At 36.8% G+C, this 11590-nt stretch overlaps 2 protein-coding genes across 5 annotated transcripts in view; both read left to right on the plus strand.

Moving 5' to 3' along the window:
* LOC122656108 (polycomb group protein EMF2B-like) overlaps positions 1–1071 on the plus strand; it is a 101114-nt gene extending 100043 nt beyond the window's left edge. For all 3 annotated transcript variants that reach the window (XM_043850553.1, XM_043850554.1, XM_043850555.1), the window contains one exon: positions 760–1071. In XM_043850553.1, coding sequence (XP_043706488.1) covers positions 760–883 — 124 coding nt within the window. In that variant the 3' untranslated portion in view covers positions 884–1071. The remainder of the gene's footprint in view (positions 1–759) is intronic.
* Positions 1072–3554: 2483 nt separating this feature from the next.
* LOC122653581 (gamma-glutamylcyclotransferase 2-3) lies at positions 3555–9928 on the plus strand. Of its 2 annotated transcripts, XM_043847467.1 has the most exons (8): positions 3556–3724; positions 3809–3885; positions 7340–7393; positions 8920–8976; positions 9066–9106; positions 9200–9271; positions 9404–9483; positions 9558–9928. In XM_043847467.1, exons 1-8 carry the CDS (start codon positions 3616–3618, stop codon positions 9641–9643), a joined length of 576 nt encoding a protein of 191 aa, XP_043703402.1. In that variant the 5' UTR covers positions 3556–3615; the 3' UTR covers positions 9644–9928. The 2 variants fall into 2 exon arrangements, with proteins under 2 accessions (XP_043703403.1, XP_043703402.1); XM_043847468.1 differs by lacking the exon at positions 9200–9271 and having other exon boundaries at positions 3555–3724.
* Positions 9929–11590: the final 1662 nt, after the last annotated feature.

Raw genomic sequence — 11590 nt, forward strand, 5'->3', positions numbered from 1 at the left:
GCTTTTGTCATTGGAGGAGCAACTTGAAGTTGCAGCTTGCGGGCAACTTGCAGCTGTTGGTGGGCATTTCGGGTATATATTACCTCTTCTCCCACTGAGTTTTTTTCCTCTCTTTCTTCTCTTCTCCCTTCTCCCTTCCATTTCTTCTTCTTCTTCTTGTGCTTTCTCTTCCTTTTTCTTTTTTCTCTGCCTCCCCTTCGCTTCTCCTCCTTCCTCTACCCTCCACTTCCATTATTGTCCTTTGCATTTCTTTCTTTGACTCTTTTTAACTTTTAAAAAAAAAAATCCAGTGCACACGACATGCATAGACAAAAAAGCGACCAGACGCCTTAAGCATCTGGGAACGGTTTGCCACCTAGTCACCTAGTTGATGCTTAAGAGAGAGAGAGAGACACCATTAATTGTGGTCATGTCCTTATTACATAGCTGAAGGGGGTTGGTTGTCAACTAAGTGTCAAAGACAGTACAATCACTGAAATGTTGAGATAAGAAAATTTAGTTACTATCATATATTTAAAACCTAAGAAAAAAACCAAAGAAATCTTGTAATTCAGTTTTGTACATCCCATCCCAATCCTTGTATAGATCACCATTTTCAGATTATAAATACATTTGCGGCTAATATCTAGTGAAATATGAGCATTTAAGCTATCAAGTGCCTCTATCACGATGATATATTTTTTTTTTAATCTTATAGGAAGTTATTGATACTCTCTGGGAATGTATCTTGAAAAATTAACATGCTTGTGTACTGAGCAGGTGTTGGAGGCTGTTTATGATTAAGCTATGGAATCACAATCTCCTTGACGGGCGTACAATGAACAACTGTAACCTAATTATTGAGAGATACCAAACAGAGGGCTCAAATCCTAAGCAAATCTGAAGAGGAGTGGACATTTGCTCCCTCAAACAAAAGCAGATAGTTAGAGAAGGGAAATTTTCTTGTCTAATTCACTAATTTCATGGCCCCGCTCATGTAATTTATTCCAGTTTTTTCTTTCAAAGGTTCTTCCTATTTTTAATTGTTGGGCCAGATAAGAACCTATCATTCTTTGAGATAGGTAAAAAAGAAAGAAAAAAGTTAGAAGAAAGAAAAAAGGTCTCCTCCTTGAGGCTTTCATATTGTATTATCACCATTTACCCCTCTTATATAATCTATTGAGATCAAGAAATTACTTTTGTGCCAAATGACCTTCAAGAATTTGGAGTTTCTGGTGCCTTTTATTATTTTTTTTAATATAATAATTTTCAATTATCTTCTTAAAGCAGAATCTTTAATTCCCATTAGGCAGAACTGTGATCTTGAGAATTAAGTTAAGATGTGTTGGAAATGAACATACTAAATTCAGAATTAGAGTATTATTTGATTTCAAGAAAGGACGAATTATGACTAAATCAAAAAAGGTTCATGCTTCTTGGGTGTTTAATGTTGAAAAATACTGTAATAAATTTTCAAAAGGCAAGTCTAATAGCATAACAAAAATGCAAAATTTCATCAGGACAGTCCATTTTTGATAAACTTGTCATGATGTTAACTATTTTAAAGTTACATTCACAGTTTGGTTTTGTTTTGGCCAACTGACTGTTGGATAAGTTGTGCATCATATGGATTAGATAAATTAAAATTTTTGGAGTGTTCATTTAAATACCTATCCATATATGCATATGCATTCTACTATTTTTTTTGTCCGTTTATGTATATCCATGCATCATCGTGCGTACCATGTAGGAAGGGAACCTTGGGGTTTATTTGTCTACAAAAGTTAATTCACATTCGATCTGTTATGTGTCATAAATTTGAGGTTTACTTGTCTATAAAATTTAATTCACATTCGATCTGTCATGTGTCATAAATTTGAACTGTCGTAAAAGACTTTTAGGTCGGACCCATCCAGTATAACTTTGCCTTAGAAAATGTTTTTTGTTTCCTAACAAACTATCTTGTAAGTTGGATTCTATTAATTCTGACTTCTGTTGTGGGGGGTGGAGGCAAAAAGAAAGCAACTTTCTTCTCTTGGCATACGGTGTGTTCTCTCAAGAGATTGGGAGGTCATGGGTTGAGTGATTCTTCTACTCAAGGCCTTATTAATTAAACTTGGGTGGAATTATTAAATGATAACATGAGTTTTTTGGTCTATTATGTTAGGATCTTTATCACCTCCAGTTTGCTGACCGGCCCAGTTCCCCAGTTCCTCTAACAAAGGGGGGCTGAAATGACCTCTCTACCCATGCCCAAACACCCTGCCCGGATGGGGTCCACCATCCCCCTATTAGAGGAACTGGGGAACTGGGCCGGTCAGCAAACTGGAGGTGATAATTTTCCATTATGTTACAGGATAAGTGTTTTGACAATAAATTTTTGTTGGACAATGCTGTATTGTTAAGAAGGGTTCTTTGACTTGGAATACATAGCTAGAAGAGGGTTTTCACCATACCAATACTTAATCCTTGGTTTCCAAGGTAGCATACAAAGGTTTTGACCATTGGAGCAACCAAGGGTATTGGTACATAGCTAGTATTTTACCGCACCTCAAGAAATGGTCTGCATTCGTGTTGGACATGGTGTTAATACTAGGATTTGGGATGATCATTGAATGCTTAGGCCCATTTGTTTAAAAGGGACTTATGGAGAATTGGGGTGGGAAAATGTTGATGTGGCACTTCAAAATCCCATCCCAACCTTGTTTGGTTATCGTGGGGTGGTAAACTTACACAAGCTCAGAACATCATTAACTGTTCTGTTTGATAATGTGGCATTTCAAAATCTCACTCATCTCTTATCCAACTTTGATTATTGTTCATGAGAAAAGTAACTTTACTTCAACATTTTCATTCAGACAAAACCCCACCGGCATGTGGATCCTATCTTCCCAACAACCTCACCCCACCTTCACCTCCAAACAAACGAGGCCTTTATGCAACTTATTTGTGCCTTCAATCATTGGTAGACACCAGTACTTTTATAGAGTTATTGATTTGATAGTTTTTTTTTTTTTCTTTTTTTGATGAAAATGTAATCACACAAACCACACATCAATCCCAAAAGGTTAACCGACTTTTAGAGTTATTGATTTGATAATTGATTGCATAGTTAGTAAGTGCACATATTATATGCTTATGCAAACACATAATTCAAAAATAATTTTTTTTAATAATTATATAGATATGGTAAAATACATGTTTTGTATAAGCCTGTGTATTTAACAGGTATAATATGTAAAAAACCTATAATACAGATCTTCCGATATATTATTTGGAAAAAAAAAAAAAAAACGAAATCAATCCCGATTTTCCTTTTATCTCATGCTCCCTCTCAAATTCGATTCGATCGATCCGATTCCGATTCAGAAAGCAGCGATTGGAAGAGGTGGAAATTGGGATCAATGTCAGACGATTCAGATCTAAATTGGACGATTCACCGATCCGATTCCCCGTTTTTAAAACCATGCAGTGGAAATCGGGATCCTTGCGCTTGCGAGTTGCGACAAACTAAAAGAATCCAATCGAGAGACAAATAGAAGAACTCGACCCTGATTGGACTGCCTCTGCTCAGTGCTTTGTCTCGTCTGAACTTGAGAGAGATACCCACTCGAAGACGAAGAACGATCACTGGAAATGGTGCTGTGGGTATTTGGGTATGGCTCTCTAATTTGGAAAGCAGGCTTTAATTACGACGATCGTCTCATCGGTTTCATTAATGGTTATCGTCGTGTTTTCTATCAAGGTCTCTCTCTCTCTCTCTCTCTCTCTCCTTGTGTAAATATGAAGCTCTGCTTGCAGAAATAAGTTGTTTCTTGGACCTGGACAGGTAGCACGGACCACAGAGGGACACCAGAGTACCCAGGGAGAACGGTTACATTGGAAGCTTGCGATGGGGAAGTCTGTGTGAGTACCCGCAAACCCAACTACCCATTTGTCAATTCCCTCTAATATATTTTTCTCTTTCCATATTGGGCAATCTTAAATGCTGAATCAAATGTGTGGAATTCATAGCCATATCATATTATATCTAATTCATTTCAATTATATCCATCATATATTAATTTTTTGTAGATACCCTGCATCTGATGATGGCGTTCATCGTCGGTGTAAGATCTTGTAGTCATCGAGTTAAATAAGCATAATCGCTTGCTTTAGATTGGATGAGTATAGCAAAAGCAAAGAGGCAAATCTGTTACAAATGACCCTAAATTATCGAATGAGTTGAAGTATTAAGTATGAATTCTAGTTGCTTGCCCATCTGTCCGAAGAGTATCCTGGACATTTGCCTGCTTCATTTATGTAATCTTAACTTGATCTGGATTGTGCTTGGGCAACTTTGTGGCAATAAAATTGATGTAGTTCAAAGAAGAAGGTTTGGTGGTACTGTTCATGTGGTACTGTTCACAAGGAGTTGTGTGAGCCCCTCAATAGACAACTTTGGTGGAGGATCCTGTTGGGAGATTTTTGTTTGCTTCTGGAATATTTTGTGGAGTCTAAAATAGCAAGTTTCTGTTTTGTTTAGTAGTTGTTTATTCAAAGTTGGTTGTTCCTTTCCTAGTAAGCAAGTATGCTACTTAAGTACTTAATAGTCGTTATTTTGGGACTTGGGACCATAGTTCTAGGCTTATTCGATCAGGCTTGAAACTGAAATATTTTGTGAAACTGTGAAATTTCGGTCGAAACCTGAAATGTTTCTTGGGTTGATTTTGAGTGAGGGTTTTGAGACCCAATTACCCAAATTATGTCCCAAAACTTCAAGGAAACCCTATTTTAGGTCCTCTAAACATAACGGAACCCTTGGATTTAAACAAAAAAACACTCAAAATGGGAGTTTGACTATACTACACTAGGTTGATAGTATATGTTGTACACTACTGTGTACATTCTCTAAGGCCAACCACCAAGTATTTACCCTCTTTCTTGCAAAAATTCATTTTTGGGAAAAGTGATATACTTTCAACTTTGAATCTTGCACATATCTTCCACAAATGCAGCAAGTCTTTGCTTCTGATGCATTCCACTACTGTCCAATGACTTGTTCCACACTTATATGGGAGTGATTTGGCCAAAAATCACCAAAAAAAAAAAAAAAATGGTTTGCACAACTCAAACTATCAACTCAACTTGCTGAGTTTCCTCCCTCAAAAGGCCTTTTTGGACTCCCCAAGGAACAGGCATGGGGTTTAGATAATGAACTTTTACGGCCCCATACCCCCCTCTTAGTTGGGTTCGGGGCTTGTTTCTTCCCCCCCCCCCCTCTCTTTCCTTTGTATATCCCCCCCTTCTCTTCCTCTCGTCCCCCTTGGGCTTTGGTAATAGATTATTTATTCACCAAAAAAAAAAAAACTAGCGAAGCAATGAAATGGGTTGAAATTTTGACCCAATTCGTTCGAACTTGATATTTTATATTTAAAATGATACCGAAACAATACATTGCATTGAAATGTCGCCTAAACAGTGAAATTTTGACCCAAAAAAATTGCAATCTTTCCATATCGTTCAAGGTTTCGTTTCGACATCTGTCGAAACCGAAATATTTCACGAAATTTCAGTGAAACCTTGAACTATGCTTGTGACTTTCTAATTTGTGGAGAGTTCTTAAACTGTATTGTTTCTTAGTTGTTTAGGACTTTCTATTTTAGGCAGTTACTAAATTTTCATTGTTGCTTTGTAGTAAAGGATTTCTCACTTTATTAGAGAGTTTCCTGTTTGGTTGTAATGACGGCACCTTATAAATAAAGAAGGGCACACTAGCCCACAGATTTGGATGTTTTGAAAAACATTTATACTGTGGTGAATCAGTCACAGCCCTTGTGGTGAAGCAAGTAGCAACCCAAGGTGGTGAAACCTTGGGTTGGGACTGGTGGTGAAGCCTTTCCCACAGGTCATAGATGGTGAAGACTATGATCATATCCCCTTCTTTTCCTCTTTCTTTCATAACTGTTCAGTAGGTATTCCAGCGGCTATCTCTAACTATCATGGCCTCTTATTAGGTGATTTTAGAACTTCTTTGTGTGCTTATTTAATCCTTTATTCTTTCTCTTCAAGTTCTTTCTATCTACTATATTTTTTGGTGCTGTTTCATGTCTGCGATAGGGTTATTTGACGGCATATAAGTCTGAAGTTTAGACTCTGTTTTTAGAGTATCTAAACGTCAGATGGGGCTGAGTTTTTACTATGTTATTATTCCCTCCCCCTTCTACTCCATGCAACCCAAACTTGAGCATCATCACACTGGTGGATTGAGAGTTATTCAAGATCTCCTTACTTGCTATTTTCTGTTTTTTCTTAGTTTCTATTTTTTGTCCATGTTTATGTCTCCTAATCTAGCCATCATCTTGCTTTGATTTTTTAACCACTTACCCCATTAGGACCTCTAATATATGTTAGTTTCAGCTCCATTAGATTTGGGGTTTGCAAGTTCTAATCATATTTAGTCTCTGCATATTTATACTTTCTGGTTCATTGCAATTCTGGTTTCTAGTAGGTTTCTAGTGTGTGTTTGTTTCAGCCTAGCTCACCTCATAAAAAATGAATGCTTCCCTGCCACACAGAGAAAGTTGGGTTCATGTTTTTCTTACTCTCCTCTGCCTCAAGGAGAATTCCCTTAGGAGTTCATGTCGATGTTGTTTGCCCCCCCCCCTTTTACTTCTTTAATGTTATTCTATCTACACCTTTTTAGTTGTGTCCATGTTGTTCCCCACCCCTTTCACTTCCTTATTTTTAATTCATTGCATCTTATTGGATCCATGTAGCCGACGTCATTAAGTTGGGATAAGGCTTGGATGTTGTTGTTCTTGTTGTTGTGGTTGTGTTTGGCTACAAGCCCTGCTCTTTCACGGTTACCATAGGTTCCATATCTTTCAGCAGAATAATATTTCCTCAGAAATAAAATCTAGTTATAAAACCCATTATGTATTCATTTTTATGTTTGCCTTTTTCCCTAACTTCTTCTGTATATGACAAGGAAAAAATTCGGGTATGGTTGATAGAGGAAAAGAATCCATCTATATGGTGGGTTACCATAGGTGCCAAATGAATAATTAACCAAGATACAACTCCTTTTTTTTTTATTGGAGAACCTTCATTCAAATAATCAAATTAGAAGTTCATTTCTAATTATTTTTTATTCGTTTTGGTAAAATGTTTTTTGTTTTTCTCATAGTAAACAATTTCCTTTTGCCTTAAATACAGTTCCGGTAAAATATATTCACTGAAAATAGTTGCCACCTCTGGCTTAATTCCTGCTTTGTACTTGTTTTTTATCTTTATGTTCAGTACTGTCAATGAGTTTGAATTATTTTACTTTCGATTTAATAAATAGATGAATGGTGCTTTTTATGTTGTGTGGTAACAGTGGGGAGTTGCATACAAGGTTTCAGGGGAGGAGGATGAGCAGATTGCATTGACTGTATGAATTTTTCTTTCATTCTAAGCTGATACACAAAATGTCAATTTTTAAGCATTTACATTTTCATCACTGATAGTTGAGCTGTATTGTGGAACTTTTCTTATCCAGTTAGTATTTATCTGCTTCACATTCAGCTTTTTAAAGCAGTCTGAAGGCTGGACAAGGTCGAATGCAAATCCTAAATTAGTTTAAACAGTCTCTCACTAACCTGAGCATGTACTACCTGAGTTAAGTGACTTTCAACCACTTCACTCTGTGCCAAGAGCACATTCAGACTGCTAGTTGAGATGTGCAAATCCTAAATAAGTTTAAACATTCTCTTACTAACCTGAGCATGAATTACCTGAGTTAAGTGATGATGGGATATTTTAGGAAGTTCAATTTTGTTTTCTTCTTGGGCCGCATGAGCAATAAGTAACTTTGGGACTAAGTAAATCTTTTCAAAATTGAAACAAGTGGCAAATTTTAAACATACTTGTTTTGTAATTAATTTTTTATCTCATGGATCTAGGAAATTTCCCCTTATTATTAAAATTTAACCTTCATTAGATCTGATTCTTCCTTCCGTCGTTTCTAACCATTAGTCTACATATGACTGTTAGATCTGAGATCAGATTTCGGATCCAAATCTATCCTTCAGATTAGAATCTTATTTATCCAATCCTTAAGTGAGCCCATCACTTACAGATCCTACAATCAATCTGCATCACCCTCTTGGCATACATTTCATTGGTGGCATAAACTCGTCAGGGTACGGCCTAATCTCAAGCACCGACTTTTATAAAGCAATGTTCCCAGTGGAACTTGAGACCATGTGAAAGCAACTAAAGCATGCAACTTCACTTGTCTACAGTGTCAAAAATTCTTCCTTGGTAAGGAACATATGCATATACTACTACATATTTCGTTGCAGTGTTCTAAATTTAGTTGCCCATCTGGCTAGCTAATTTGGCCCTAAGAATGGAGGGTTTCCCCCACCCCCCTTCATTTTTCTTTTCTTTTTTTTTTATATTGCATTTTTGTGATGAATAACTGACTTGATTGAGTAGAATAAAGAATACTGGAAATCCAGAGTATTGAATGAGGCAAAGCCACATAGCGACAGCTTAGACAAGTACATGGAAACTGAATCAACGAAGTGGCATCAGATTGTTAACTGTGGACTCCCAGCAAAGGGTGTACCCAGCCTCACTCCCACTTTGCGGAGAGGCTGTTTCCCGACTCGAACCCACAACCACTAGGTCGTGGTGGAGAAACTTACTGTTGCGCCGAGGTCCACCCTCAAAACTGTGGACTCCCAGCATACTCACCAAAAGATCATGCATAAGTATACTTTAAGTTAATCTTTTTATGTTTCTCAATGTTATATAAATTTTGTCTCACTTTGATAGTTAATAACCTAACACCTCTCAATCTCATAATACAATCACAGATGCTATTGCACCAGTTTTATATTTAGTTTTGTTTTCCTGTGCCTACTGTTTCTTCTATTGGCAATGTTCCTTATATGGTGATCTGCAGTACAGTATCTTGAAGTGAGGGAGAAGCAATATGATATGAAGGCTTATGTTGACATCTTCACTGTAAGTTTGCAAATTTACTTCAGATTTTGGAATTATCATAGGTAAATTTAAACGAAACTTTACCATGTACAAACATAAAATGGTTTCAGGAACCAGACGCTTTGAAACCAGCGGTCTCTGGAATACTGGTGTAAGTAGAAGAAAAGACCTTAAACCTTTATATCATTTTAAGCATCTTGTCTGAAAAAGGGATGTCATCAGATTCTGAAACTTCTTTATTTAGATACATAGCATCACCTGACAAGAAACTGAACAAGAATTACTTGGGCCCTGCATCAATGGAAGAAATGGCCAAGTATGCTTCTTCCTTGCTTTGTGGTTCCTCCCTTTTCTGTTTATTATTATTAATTTCTTAAAGGGTTCTCTGGAATCTGGATTGACCCTGATGCCTTATTTTTCATGTTTCATTGTCTACCCTCCCATGCAGCCAAATTGTCCATGCAGAAGGCCCCTCAGGCCCCAACAAGGACTATGTTTTCCACCTTGAAAAGGCTCTTCTTGAGTTGGGTAAGATTCTCTTGTGACTCCTCAACTTGTCAATAGGGATTCTGATTCTTATTCCTAGAATTTCGTTCGTTTAGGATGTGAAGACAAGCATGTCATGGAGCTTGCAGAAACAGTTAGGCAAAAGCTTTCAGAGAGGGAGTTGACAAATTCATTAGAATAGAAAAGAGTGGGTTTTTTGAGTTTCAGAAGTTGGGTAATCTTCAACATTGAGGTGCTATGGCAACATTACATGCTACCTGGGTGATAATTCATTTTTCAGCAGCTCAAGAAAGTTGAAGCTCAAAGCCTCAAATTCTTCCTGCTCGTTATGATAATCTTTGTTTTGGCTCAGTATTTCAAGATCATATTTACAAAGATTTGATAACATGCAATTGTGGAACAATTTCAAATATACATTAAATAAGGTATCTAAGTTTTTACTTCATTTTTCAATCAAAATATTTCTAAGAAAAGTCACCTACTGCCTTCTCTATCTTGTAGCCCCATGTTCGAAATTCTCTATATCATGAGTCATTACCCCCTTTGTATATTTTCATATCATTTTACACTAACCTTCCCAGATTTTTATGGTTATTGCGGGTATGATTGTTAGCTAAAGATTTGACTGTTGTTGAACACTACTAACTATACATATTTCATCCAAATAATTAAATAACCTCACTGTTGTGCATCAACAGTTTTGATCTTTCGGATCAAGCGTTTACCATTACAAAAAAACCAATTGGTGATAATGAGGGTGCAACTTTATTTCCTTATACAAGGCAAGCAGTTAGTCACAGAATCGCGAGGAGACGTTGACTTTATAGGCCCAACAAATAGTAAATTCTTTAATAAAAGATTATTTGCAGAAGCACGATTTTTTATCTGAAGCCAGTCATAAAAAAAATTATATATTTCATATCTGTAACACCCTACTTTGGGGTGGAGAATCACCTATGCTTCAGGGAGAAGTGGGAAGATTTGGAACTACCGATTCCCGTCGGTTCTACATACATGGACAGTTTCAGAAATTTGAGATGGCATGGAATTGTTTCAATGTTGTCAAACAATATTTGTACTCATGCCATGTTTGTCATCCAGGGGATGCAGGGCAATGAGCCATGGGATGAATTTCTTTCGAAGTTCCTTTTCTTTAAAAGAAAATGAACTATTTTCTAACAAATATTTGCATTTGTTCTACAACCCCCCCCCCCCCCCCAATCTTAGAGATTAATAAAAATCTCATTTGGTACAAGTGGTATGTGTTCGTATGGATTAAAAGCATTTTGCCGCGTGATACAATCTGGTCAAAATTTTGTGGATAGGTTGATCCTTATAACCATTGTTTACATGTCAAGTTTTAGCCTAAACAGAGTCTGCCAAATAACAAATCAGATGACACAAAAAATCCAAGAAATGGGAGTGTACGACGTATTAGTTGGAGTACAGTAAACCTGCATGGACATACATGGGATATATGTCAATAAAAGGGGTATAAGGCCGAATTGAAATTGTCAAATCAGCCTACCATGGAAATATTAGGGTTTCAGGGTTCCATGAAATGAAGCTTCTCGCACTAGACCATGTAAATGATAAAATTGCAAAAAATAGAAAAGAATTGATATTTAAGTACTTCATTACATTATATACTCTTTATCTTTATCTGTAAGCACATAAACTTATTTTCTTGGGTATTTTTGGGCAGAAATACATTATCTACAAAGCTACCAAAACATGTACTTAAATTCAATAAACTGTGAGCATGGGCATGAAGCGCACTACAGCTCACCAACTGCGCCAGACAGTTGTTGTTATGATTAACCAAATTGGTTGGATGAGATTGTAACTACCACTAATACCAATTCTATTCTTTTTCTTTTTTGTTATATGAAATTATTGGGAGAGGATTGTGCATGCCGTCAGCTTTCGATGAGCTAGTAGCATACACAATCACAAGGCTAGACACAAGAAGGCAAGGGGTCTTCCCCAAAGGGGAGGACAGAAATTTTTCCCTAAACCCATGTCAAGTCAATATTACTTACAAACCACAAATCAATATTACTTACAAACCAAAGGAGCCAACTTAGCTCAACATATTAGGACAAATGTTCTTTGCACTTACTATGAT

The sequence above is a fragment of the Telopea speciosissima genome, chromosome 3 (assembly GCF_018873765.1).
Source record: "Telopea speciosissima isolate NSW1024214 ecotype Mountain lineage chromosome 3, Tspe_v1, whole genome shotgun sequence".
Taxonomy (NCBI): Eukaryota; Viridiplantae; Streptophyta; class Magnoliopsida; order Proteales; family Proteaceae; genus Telopea; species Telopea speciosissima.

Coding starts and splice junctions, on each gene's coding strand:
- LOC122653581 (XM_043847467.1), top strand. CDS start 3,616: ATGGTGCTGTGGGTATTTGGGTATGGCTCTCTAATTTGGAAAGCAGGC. Junction 3,886..7,339: donor CTTGCGATGGGGAAGTCTGT/GTGAGTACCCGC, acceptor GTGTGGTAACAG/TGGGGAGTTGCATACAAGGT. Junction 9,107..9,199: donor GCGGTCTCTGGAATACTGGT/GTAAGTAGAAGA, acceptor TTCTTTATTTAG/ATACATAGCATCACCTGACA.